The sequence below is a fragment of the Panthera tigris genome, chromosome A2 (genome assembly GCF_018350195.1).
Source record: "Panthera tigris isolate Pti1 chromosome A2, P.tigris_Pti1_mat1.1, whole genome shotgun sequence".
Classification (NCBI taxonomy): domain Eukaryota; kingdom Metazoa; phylum Chordata; class Mammalia; order Carnivora; family Felidae; genus Panthera; species Panthera tigris.
In genome coordinates this window covers 151,295,097-151,308,241 of record NC_056661.1, presented here as the reverse complement: position 1 = coordinate 151,308,241, position 13,145 = coordinate 151,295,097, and the positions used below count along the sequence as shown (strand labels likewise).

The 13,145-nt window shown below is 39.8% G+C and overlaps 1 protein-coding gene across 2 annotated transcripts in view; it reads left to right on the top strand.

The window, feature by feature from the left end:
* The window catches only part of DGKI (diacylglycerol kinase iota), a 442,717-nt gene that overhangs the window by 156,481 nt on the left and 273,091 nt on the right, over positions 1 to 13,145 (top strand). For both annotated transcript variants that reach the window (XM_042977425.1, XM_042977422.1), the window contains exon 3: positions 7,892 to 7,987. In XM_042977425.1, coding sequence (XP_042833359.1) covers positions 7,892 to 7,987 — 96 coding nt within the window. The remainder of the gene's footprint in view (positions 1 to 7,891; positions 7,988 to 13,145) is intronic.

Sequence of the window (13,145 nt, the reverse complement as noted above, 5' to 3'; positions counted from 1 at the left end):
TCAGTACAAAAATTATCAGCGAGATGGTTTGCATTCTTTTTTTTTCACAGTGAGTAAAGTCTGCTGTGAATTTTACACTGACAGCACATCTCAGTTAGTGTTAACCACATTTCAAGTTTTCAATAGCCATATGCTTATTGGGCATCACGGATCTAAACCATCTTAGACAACTTCTACCTATTATTATCTTGGAGATTTTCAGGGAGAGATAGTCCAGATTTCTTTTCCTTTCTGAATTTGTAAGGACATTTACATGAGATATGTATTTATAACTTTCTTATTATTTCAAAATATTTTTATAAGCAAATGCTTTCCTTTTGTGTAGATTATTTTCTTCTAGTGTCACTATACTCTATCTGTATTATTCATAGTCTGTAAACTCCTCCATATCAATACATACATTTTTATCTTTTTACCTATAACCATTACTAGGACTTCAGTAGAACTTGAGACCAAGGAATCATATATGTATGTATAAATCTATTTCTGTATCTACCTAGATGAATCTCTACTCTTAGGTAGTTAGATCTGTCTTTATATACAGATCAATCTGTATGTATGTATATCATGAAATTTGTCTCAGCACTCACAAATACAGAAGAAATATTATGTTCATTTAGAAATGGTCGAGAGCTATTTATTTTTTTCTGTCTGGCACAGATGGATTCTCTGAGTTGTATATTGTTTGAGATGGTATTTCAAGGTGGTCGTCTAGAGGAGAAGGAAAGAGGCTCCTGGGTGAGGAGAATGGACTAAACAAAAAACATGGCACAAAAGAAGGAAGATATGGCTATATTTAGAGAAAAAAGAAGAATAAAGAAAGTGTACAAAGATGAATACATGGAAGGTTAAGGGTAGATTGGGGTCATCAATGGAAGGTCTAGTATGTGAGATTAAATTCGGATTTCATTTTATAAATAACAGGGCATATTTAAGCCTCCTGAGCAAGAGAGAGAGGCGTAATCATAGTTATGTTCTAGAGGAATTAATTTTGCAGCAGTGTAAAATATCAGGGAGAATGTCAGAATTACGAGTTCAGAGCAGAAGAAACTAGGACTCAGATTAGACATGCTCTTCAGTACATGATAAGTAGCTGGGGGGCGGGGGTACAGGTAGATAATGAAAGGAAATCCAGACAAAAATATGAGGCCTGTATTAGTTGAGGTAGACTAGGCTGCAGTAAATAAAATAGACCTATAATTGCTCTATAGAAGTATATTTCTCCCTCACGTAACAGACCAGGACTCTTCCGGGTAGGTTGAGTGGGAGGTGGGTCCTGTTCCACAGTTATTCCATGCCCCAGATAGTTGCTCTTACATCTTCACCAGATGGCTTCTGAAATCATCCCAAAGGTTCACTTCTCAAGTATCCAGTACGGGAAAAGAGAATGGAGGAGTGCATGTGGGAGGTTTCAATTGGCCAAGTCTGAAAACAGTACATGTCACTTATGCTTATGTTCCATTGGTTAGATCTTGGTCACATGGCCACATCTAAGTACACAGGAGGCTGGGTTATATGTTCTAGCTGTATGTCCAGGAAGAAGAAAATAATAATTTTGATGAATGGCTAGCAGTCTTGGCTACAAAGACCAAGGAGAGAAACTCGGATAATGCTAACATCTGTGGGTTAGAAGGGAAGGAAAACTGGAAAGTGTCCACCTTAAAACTGCCAATTATTTTACCAGCAAAGTGGGTTTATTTGTGACTAGCAGAAGAATTGCAACTTGGGACATGTAAACTATGGCTAACCATAGGTGAGTCTGGAGATCAAAGGAAAGGAACGTTACTTTATAGAGGAAAGGAGGAAGTTGGGAGGGGCTGCTTTGAATGGAAGTCCATTGGAGGAAAGTGAGAGTTCGGGGAGATGATGACTTCTTGTTAGCTGAGTTGTGGTATTTTCATATTGGCTGAGCTTGTTGCTGGGCAAGAAGAAATTCTTTTCTCCCACTGGAGTGGTAATGTAGGCTTCTTCCTGTTGAGAATGCAAGGTAAGTCTCTTCCTTTTGGGGGTCTGCAATTAATGCAAGTGGTAGAGTGTGACCATCAGGCCTCCTGATTCCATTTTAAATGAGGTTTCCTTTATTCAGTTTCATAAAAGTAATCACAACAATAATAATACAAACTGTATTGAACACCTATTAACTTCTTATTGTGTGCAAGACATTGAAATTTATGCATTTTCACATTTAAATATCACTATGATCTTGTGAGTGAAGTACAATTATTATTATAATTTTAATGGTGAGTAAACTGAGGTTAAGGAGAGTTAGAGAGGCCCTACGTACAGAAGAGGTACATGGTGCAGCACCCAGGAGTGTTTCACAGGTGGGGCTTTCAAGTGTATTTGTGGACAGTGCTAACCTCTCCTAGCAACTCTAAGTGACAATACATATAGCATATTGCCAACGGATCTGAACCTTAGCGTCCAGAGTATTAACAGGGGGTCATGTAGACATGGCCGATTCCTACATGGTTGACCTTAATCTCAAGCTTCTCTGGAGGTTGAGCTGATATACGGCTCTCCGCCCCACCATAAGTCATTGTTCTCTTAGACCATCTGGCATGTCCCAAGGCCCCAAGGTAAACGGATACTCTTATCAGGCAGGACATTCCAAGCACTTAGAGAGATGACCTTCCTAGAGTTGAGGGCCAAGTCCAGACTTCCCTTTGGGTAAGTTTACTTCTTTATTATGTACTTTATTAAGCATCAGACAAGATAGATGTGCAAGAAAAGGATGAGACACGGGAAAAATGTAGTGTAGCAAAAGGTATGCTTCATCATTGTTTCATATGACTTTTTTTTAAAGGCTTCTCTTCTGTTTGTGATTTTACAAGACTGTCATGTTTCTATTAAGCACCCATGTTGACTTATCACAGTTTATTATTCCAGACTAATGGACAGATAAATATAATTATCCCTTTCTACCTTTTGGAATTGCATATAACAAAAATGTGCATTCATTCATTTATTCATTGATTCTTAATCTTTCCAATTCCTAAAATTTATTTGTCATCTATTTTCCAGACTCTTAGTCAAGTGCTGGACAGTCAGTGTTCACATAGAGCTTAGAATCTAGTAAATGAGGAAACATTAATCAAATAATTATGCCAATTAATGGATAGTTGCCAACAGAGGGAAAGGGAATATGGTTTTATGAGAGAAACTAACAAAATAACTTGACTTAGACTTTGGGGTCACTGATGGCTTCTTGGAGGAAGTAACACTTGATGTGGTGACCAGAAGGTGAATAGAAATGAACCACACAGAATCAGAATGGAGAGGAATAAACAATTCAGTTATAATAAACATCATATACAGTGAATGGCCTTTGATGATGGGCTATTGGGACATTCGAAGCCAGAGATTATGGAGGATCAGGTGGTAAAGTAGAAATGGTAAGTAACTGAGTTTCATACCCCCTTTGAAACTGGAGTCAGTAACATTAGCTGATGGATAGGAATGAGAAAGAGAGATCTAGAATGACTCCAATGTTTTTAGCAAATATTTGCAGCTGTAGGAATGGAAATACCATTTGCTGAAAATTTAGGGAGAAGATTAGGGTAAGAACAGATTTAAGGAGTATATCACAAACTGAGTTTGAGACTAAAATTTTGAGATGCTTATTGGTTTTAAGTGGAGATAATGAGAGGGCAGGTTTTTTTTTTTTTATGGATCTGAAGTTCAAAGAAGGGGTTTGTAGTGTATGAATAATTTGGGGGATAACAATTAATTGATGGAATCTAAAACCATGAGAACTAAATGCAATAACCTTGGGACTGGGTGTATGGAGAAGAGTAAAGATCTGAGAACGAGCTGTGGAACACTCTTAATATTTAGAGTTTGGGAATTTGGGAAAGGTCCAAGGATGAAGACTGATGGAGTGGCCATTGAGGTACAACAAAAACACGAAAGGAGTATATAGGGTTTCCAGGAAGCAAGTGTCCCTAAAGGAAAGGAGTGATCTTCTGTGTCAAAAGGTGTTGATTAAGATAAAGACTGAGAATCAGCCACTGGATTTAGCCATGTGAAGTCACTGATGATCTTGACAAAAGTAGTTACAGTGGAATGAGAAGAAAGAAAGCCTGATGGAATTGGGTTCAAGAAGTAATGAGTAGAAAGGAAGTAGAGGCAGCAAATAAAACTCTTTTTTGAACTTTGCCAGTAAAGGAAAAGAACAAGTAGAAATAACGAAAAGCAATGTGTGGGTCCAGAAATCAAACTACGGATATATTATAATTTTTTCAGCTCTTACTTGTATATAGAGTTGTGATCATAATATACAGGTAGTTTTGAATTTTATTTTTATTTGACTTTACATCATATAGTTTTCCATGGGGCCAATCTTCATAATTGTACTTCTTGATGACTTTATAATATTCCATATCATGTATTATTCTACTAAACATTCTTCTCCACTGGGCATTTGTGATATTTCCAATTTTTGATTATTGCAAGGTAGAAGTAAACTTCTTAATGTAAATAAGAAGTTAGGATTGCCGTTAGGATTATTTCCTTAGGGTACATTCCTAAAGTGTGATTATTAGATAAGTGTATGAAATTTTAATTTATTCTGTTGCTTCTTTAAAGGCTTATGTGTTGACAACTTTCCCCTTATCCCCAGGATCTATCTTGTTGACCTTGAGCCTTCTCACTATGTATCCATAGTTTCATGTCTATTTGCTTAAAATCTCTCTGGACCACCTTATGCCTCATCTCCCTTCTTCTCTTACCTTTTTTCTCTGGTGACTGTACAAGGGCAGAAAAGTATCAAGTCTGATAGATCAGTCATAGACATGTTCTAGAATCTATTATTTGATAAGTTGATGGGGTAGGATAGGGTCCACTGGATTACGGGGCCTCAGACTCTATGCACATGAGTCACTTCAGAACGTTGAAAACTCATGATGTCTAGGTTTCACTTCATGTTAGTTAAAATAGACTCTCTGGGGGTGGTACCCAGGTAGTCTTAAAAACTCACCAGGTGATTTTAATGAGCAGTTAAACTTGAGAACCAGCAGGTCAGAACCACGGTGGCAGGAAGCCTCTAGTCTTTTTTTTCCCTCTTCCCTTACAAAGGACAGTCTTTCTAATCACATCTCCACTGCAGAGTGAGGTGAGCTAATCCTAGCAGCCCTGCTGTGCCTGACTCTGAGTCAAGGTTTATCAGCAAGGCTCTGAGCGCTTGCTGGGTATGTATTCAGGGGGCAAATAGCCCCTAGCCCAGAGGAAGCCTACCTGCCAGCCCAGTGAGTTAGTGGGGTGCTTGCAAATCTGAGTCCCTGGGTCTTGACTGTTCCTGCCTGCTGTTGTTGACCTACCAGAAATTAATTTCTGGCCAGCCTAGTTTTTGGTGTTTGTTATCAATGACTTTTGACCATATGACCCGCTGTAATATATTATTCGTCACTTTCTAAAACTTTTGGCAGGATTTTAGCATTTTTGGTTTCCCTAACATTTCATGCTATAATTACATGTTTAGTTTGCATGTATATATGTGTGTGTGTGTGTATATATATATATATATATATATGTATGTATTCATGTATATATGTATGTATAAGATAAATGTATATATACTGTCCTCATCCATTCCTATCTGAAAATTTTTAGGGTCTAAACCTATAGGTGTTCTTTTCTTCCTTCTGTTGTTTTTCTACAAGATTGACTATGAGGGGAATCCCATTTTCCCATTGACTTCCATAAAAAATGATGAACATGACTTTCTACAGGAAAAAATGACTAATATAGAGAAGAAAAAGTTTTGGTGAAAAGATTAGTCACCCTTTGACATGGAGGGTGATGATTCTCATTAACATTGCTTTCTTTTTTAAAATGGTTTTGAGGCACTCTGAGATATGCAGGGCACCCCTGACCCCCCCCCCCCCCCGCCCCGAGAGTTTCCTTGTCCATTGTTCGTGATCCCTCAATATCTGTATAACTTGTGAATTTTTCCTGCCCCTCACTTTCCTTGAGTGTTCTGAGAGTTGGTGTCACCTTTCCTGGATTGTGAAGCACCTATAACCATTGGTTATTCTTACCTGAAAATCATTTGAGCCTATAGGATCTGAAAGGAAAAGTATTGTATTGGAATCTGAAGAAATAAATTTAAGAAATAGATGACACTTTGTTATTTTTTTTTCTCCTTGGTGTACATTTCTGCTACTTCGCATTCAGCTTTGGGATTCAGAGGGCTGTCATGTGGACATTTCTGGAGTCGGTTACTATAAAGATGACTCACATACAAGATAGAGTTCTAAATTGCTTGGTTTTTCTATAAAGCTCCTTATTAAAGTCATTTAACAAAACACCATAGCCTGGGTGGCTTAAACAACAGGAATTTATTTCTCACAGTTCTGGAGGCTGGGAAGTCCAAGATCAAGGCACTGGTAGATTTAGTGCCTGATAAGAACCCACTTCCTGGCTTGTAGACGGCTGCCTTCTTGCTGTGTTCCACATGACCTTTCCCCAGTGTATGCGTGAAGAGAGAGAAAGATCCCTCTCATGTCTCTTCTTATAAGGGCACTCTAATCCCAATCATGAGGGCTCTGTCCCCGTGACCCAATTACCTCCCAAAGGCCTCATCTTCAAATACCATCACACCGTGGAGTAGGGCTTCAACATATGAATTTGAGGGGAATCACAATTCAGTCTGTAGCATCTCCCACGGAAGCCGATTACATGCCCCGCTGATGAAACAGATAAATACAAGAGCAATTTTCCTGTAAGATCAGTAGACGTCATCTCTTTATGGTTAAGCCAATACAGTGCTTTCCTTACGAGCTCAGGGTCTTTTTCAAGCCAATGAACAAAATAAACAATTAATACATAAATCCATTATGTTTCCAAGGTAGTGTGCCAGAAGAAGGAATATGGAATCCTATTCATCATCCTGTTTAAGCAATATTCCACTCCTCCCCCGACCCCAACGAAACATTGTGCGTTCCTGAACATCAGATTGTTGCGCTGGTGTCGCCTGGCACAGCATGTCTGTTTGCCATCAGAAGTACGTGGCTATTTTTGGAAGCAGGGAAATCATTCAGTTAGAGAAATCTAGAATTCTATGGGCGAAGGCCCTACTGAAGCAGGACAAGTGTGAATTAGTAGGAATTTATTATGCTTTGAGTACATAGTGACTTGAATTAAGTTTTAAGAAGTCTCTGTCTTAGAATATAATTTACCCATTACTGATATAAATGTAAATATGTCTTCAGTCTTTAAAGTGCTTTAATACTACTATCCTTCTTCTTAGCTAATTTGCTAAGTAAAGGCAACTTTAAAAAAAAAAATTTTTTTTTTTTATGTTTTATTTTATTTTTGAGACAGAGAGAGACAGAGCATGAGTGGGGGAGGGTTAGAGAGAGAGGGAGACACAGAATCCGAAGCAGGCTCCAGGCTCTGAGCTGTCAGCACAGAGCCCGACGCGGGGCTCGAACTCACAGACGGTGAGATCGTGACCTGGGCCGAAGTCGGAAGCGCAACCGACTGAGCCACCCAGGGGCCCCTAAAGGCAACTCTTAATAGGATTTTAGTCTCAATTGTCATGGAATCTACAGTGTTGGGCCTAGATAAATATGGCCTTACAGTGAACAATCTGAGGGAGTTTTTTCCTCATTTGTTTAATATATGTTTCACAGATTACCACATCTCTGGATAAAGCATTTATAGACCTAATGTCCATTTTAGTTATGGCTCAGACACAGTTTTCCCAAACACCTTATTCTGTTTCTAGAACTTTGGTAGGATCAATGCCAACAGTATTTTCAGGGGTAAAATGAGAGGTGTTTAAACTGTGCGGGTTCACTTACTTTCTTGCCTCCAGAATCTAAATTTGAGATCTCCCCCTTTCATACCTGAAAAGAAAACTGAAATCAGGTGGGTCTTTCCCTTCCAGGAGAATGCCGTGAATGGAGAGCACCTGTGGCTGGAGACCAACGTCTCAGGAGACCTGTGTTACCTGGGAGAGGAGAACTGCCAAGTCAGATTTGCAGTGAGTGTGCTCCTCAGATCTCTGGGTTCTGCCCTTCCCTGGGGAAGGCTTCCAAGTTGAGTCTGACAGCCTGAGGAGGCCCGAATTTCCAAAGAGGCCACCGTGCCTGAATTTACAAGGAGAGGTTTGAAAGAGCCTGTCCCTTGTGAGACAGTTGACAGTTAACATGGCTTTCAAGGGGGTTGGTTTTAATGGCTTGAGGGCTTGGCTATGCAGGTTGAACTTTGGTATAATGTGCCACTTTATGATGATTCCCAGCGTTGGTTTTTATTTGTGTGTTGGAGGGAAGGGAAAGGGTAAATGTGCATGAGTGCTTCCAGAGGGGGTGTCTGTGTGGGGGGAGGTCTGAGTGTGGGGGAGGTGCGTCTGTGGGAGAGACCAGTCGGTCCGACAAGTTGGTCTTGTAGAAGAGCGCGTATGGTGGAGGGGATTGCTGGTGCGTGAGAATGGGGATGGTGAAACACCTGTCTGGTGCTGGCGTAGGCTAGCAAATACAGGCATGCCTTGTTTTCTGACGCTTTGCTTTATGGGGCGTCACAGACCCTGTGTTTTTGGTGTTTTTTTTATATACAAATTAAAGGTCTGTGGCAACCCTACCCAGGCGCCATTTTTCCAACAACATTTGCTTACTTTGTGGTAATTCTCACAATATTTCTGACTACTTCGTTGTTATATTTGTTATGGTCATCTGTGATCAGTGAACATGACTGGCTGAAAGTGGACATAATGGTAAGCATTTGTAGCAATGAAGTAATTTTTAATTGAGGTATGCACTTTTTTTAGACATAATGGTATATTGCACACTTACTAGACTGCGGTATAGTATAAATGGTAACTTTTATATGCACTGGGAAGCAAAAAAATTCATTTGACTCGCTTTATTGTGATACTCACTTTATTGCAGTGGTCTGGAACCGAACCCACGATATCTCTGGGGTGTGCCTGCAATTCAGATCAAGTTGTGGAGGATAAAATTCTAGAAACTAGACAATTAATAAACACATTGGAATATCCCTTGCTTTTTATTTATTTTAATGTTTATTTTATTTATTTTGAGAGAGAGTGTGTGTTTGTGAGCGGGGCAGGGCAGAGAGAGAGAGGGGGAGAGAATCCAAAGCAGGCTCAAACCCATGAACCATGAGATCGTGGCCTGAGCCAAAACCAAGAGTCAGACGTTGAACCAACAGAGCCACCCAGGCACCTCTTTCTTGCTTTTTAAAATTTGCTTTGTATGGCTATTTAGAACCACCAGTTTAAATGTCAAAATTGTCTTTATGTTCTGTGAAAAGAACACCGTTGCCAGGCGTTGAGTCGTAAGGAACTAAAATTTTATTGTTGAGAAAGTGAACTTAAAATTTTTGCGTAATTGAAAATTGTTGGTTTGAAAAGAGTAATGGGAAACATAGAATAGTAAAGAAGAAAGAAGTGTTCTTTCTTACTTGGGGAAATGAGCCCTGTAAAGACATAATGCATTTTTTTCCTTTTTCATTATATTTGTTTATTATGTGAAAGAAAGGTTTGTGGTAGAATGCAGGACTTTGGAATTACAAGTGAATATTTTTCTATTAATAACTAATAAGAAAGAAATTGAATTTCCACTAAAGCTTACAGAAGAATATAGCCCTCAGGGACTTTTATCTGGCTGCCAGAATTGCAAAGCTCATGGAACAAAACTTTAAAAATTGCGTTAGCTGTTTTGACGACTGGTTTATAGGTTTTGTTGGGAAAACTTCATGAGAGTTTAGAAGACCAGGGTGTACTTGAGTGAAGTTAGGAGTAAAGATCAGTGAAAGGCCCAGCTGTACAAGGTCTCGGTTTGAATCTCACTGTTACCACTCACTGATATTGAGAACTCCTGTCTCTTGGGTGCTGGCTACCTTCTTCGAAAAAGAGAATAGGATGAAATTATTTTAAATTATGCTTCCAACCCAGGTCTGTACTTAGCTGTTTGCATTTCTCTTAATCTTGTAAATTCATTTGATCTAAATATCAGGATTTCCACTTTATGCATATGTATTTTTAATTAAAGTATAATTGCATAAAATTTGATTAAATTAACCAACGACCAAGAAATGCTCAGCTGTTTGGACTAAAATGCTATAAATAATGAATTAACATTAGGATCTTAGTTAATTGCATAAACACTGGTCGTGGACTATCAGATAATATGAAATGGAAAAAATGAAAGCCAAGTTTACTTGCATACATGCTTTTGAACTATTTCTGCTGATACTGCTGTCATCTGATGGACTGTAATTTGCTACAGAGTTCTGCATTATTTCCAAATTACTCCCTTTGATCCTTTTCTGGTATCTTTTACTGTCAGTCACATGCTACCTCTCTTGGCAAATATATATACAGATACATCCACTCTTTCTCAACCTTGTATCGGCAAATGGCATCACTATTTACTGACTGATTATACCTGGGTCACTATTACCTCTAGACAGGGAAAAACAACAAAGAATAAGGGAAATTTATAAGTAGGATGCAACAGAGTTGTGACAACCCCTGGTGCTCTTCTGAATCTTTCTGCTAATTTTATCCCCAATACTTGGCTCTATTAACTCCCTTCACAAAGTGTCTGGAAGATGAAGAGCTCTCCTCCAAAGAAAGGTCGGTGAAAGAAGGAATGAATCAGCGAGGAAGCAGAAGACCTGTTGGCTCATTATAGGCTCCCGAAGGCTCAGTGTGTTCACCCATGAAGTGGGGCAAATGTTGGGAGCATTAGATGAGATAATGCATTGAAAGAATTTACTTGCCAGAGCAACTGGCACAATGAATTAAAAGGGAAAAACAAACCAACATAGAAAAGGTGGAAGCAGACCATTCATGAAAGAACCACCATTGGCCAATGTAGATCTTAAAAATATTTTAAAAAGGCACTCGGGGCGCGCCTGGGTGGCTCAGTCGGTGAAGCGTCAGACTGTAGCTCAGGTCATGATCTAGTGGTTCATGAGTTCTAGCCTCGCATCAGGCTCTGTGCTGACAGGTCAGAGCCTGGAGCCTGCTTTGGATTCTGTCTCCCTCTCTCTCTGCCCCTCCCCCACTCGTGTTCTGTCTCTCTCTCTATGTCAAAAATAAATAAAAACATTAAAAACAATTTTTTTAAAGGCACCCAAAATAAAACAACTACGAGGAGTCAGCATCAGGTGCCTATTTGAAATAGCAAAGATTTACAAAATGATACCACCTGCTTGTTAGTGAAGCCTAAGTGGTATTCTCGCTGCCACCTGGTAGGAGTGTAAATTGATGTGTGCACGGTTGACCCTTGAACAACATGGGTTTGAACTGTGTAGGTCCACTTATATGTGGAATTTTTCTGGTAAAAACTACTATAAATGTATTTTGTTTTATGACTTTCTTAATATTTTCTATAGCTTACTGTATTATAAGCATACAGTATATAATAGAGAATACAAAATATGTGTTAATTAACTGTTTATGTTATCAGTAAGGCTTCCGGTCAATTTTGGGAGTAGTCAATTTCCGGTTAATTTTGGGGAGTCAACACTTATATCTGAATTTTCAACTGCACAGAGGGTCAGTGTCCCCTAACATCCACATTGTCCAAGGGTCAATTGTCAGTATGTAGTAAAGCATTACAAATCTAGCTGTCTCTAATTTATGCATCACATTTGGGTGGGGTGGGAACATTGGCAAGCAGGAGAGAACGGGGAGAAGTGTGCTCAACTTGATTCAGGGTAGTAGGAGGAAGAGTGAAGTAACCTGGGTTGAAAAAGAATATTATTAACAAGGGGAAGTAGAGAGAACTGACGTCTTCCAGTGTTTAAAGAACTGCCTTGAAGAAAAGGAAGGGTCTTGCTCTCCATAGTTAGGAAGGTAGAATTAAGTTCTAGGTATAGAATCCACTGCCTCTAGCATCGAATCTTACATGTATAATAAACATCACCTGGAAAGCCTGTTAACAATGTAGATTACTATTTCTCTCCTTGCTCCAAATGCTGATTCAATATGCCAAAGCTGGACTTGGGAATCTGTGATTTTAGCATGCACCTCAAATAACTATGGTGCAGATGGTCCACAGACTTAACTTTGAGAAAGGCTCTATTATAAGGAAGAACCTTAACAACTAGAGCTGTCCAGCAAGAGATCAAGGTATCTGGAGAGATGGGCATAAAAGATGTGTCTGCCAACAAGTTGGATGGCCATCTTTCAAGGATGCTGTGGCGGGGGGGGGGGGGGGGGGGGGGGGGGTGGGGTGGGGGGAGGATGCACACCTGCTTTGGGTAACAGGTCAGGCAAGTTAATCTCCAGGAGAGCCTCCAGTTTAAATGTTCTTTTTGCAGCTTTCTTAGAATCGAACAACAGTTTTGTAAGAAAAAAGCATGTGCAAATGGATTATGCATTATATTCTCCTTTCTTTTAATGAAGCACCTTTGAAGATAGCCAACCTGTTGAGATAAGGACCAAATTACCATTACCAGGTACTACCTGCAGGCTTCTAAACAATGGGCAGGCAAGGCATTTGGAGGAGGAGTGAATCCATCACCAAAGATATGCCTTTCACTTCTTACCTTATTTTAGCAAAGCAAATGTCATGGGTATAAGTTAAGAGAAGGGAGAAATCAGTGTGGGTTGAGGTAGACAGAGGCGGCTTCATGGCAGTGGGGCTTGAGCACAGTTTGAAAGATGGCTAAGATTTACATAAAGGGAGTGGGGCAGGAGAACATTTCAGCAAGGGAGAGGAACATTAGCAAACTCAGAGTCAGGAGCAAGCTTTGAACGAGGGAGGAGGCAATCATCAGGCACGCATGAGCACACCAAAGGGCATGTGTTAGGTAAGAATGGAAATAAGGACAGATGGGGGCTGTGTGTGTCCATGTGCTCTGAACGGAAACTCAGAGTGCATGTTATAAATGTCTGTGTGCTTACGAAGCATGGCCATATAATATATCATCTCAAGCAAGACAGTTTTCTGAGGGAGAGGCTGCTGGTAGGTATAGTGCTGTGACATTAAGCACAAACCAGAGCTGCATCGGGGACACTGAGACAGTCACCCTAACTTAGAGGGACGTTACAAAAGTCTATTGAAAACCAAGGTGAACCTGCACATCCAGGACTTCCTGCTGCCATGTGGACTGATACTTGGGGCCCCTATTGAAGGGGATTGAAAGCAAGGCTGTGACATCACAGG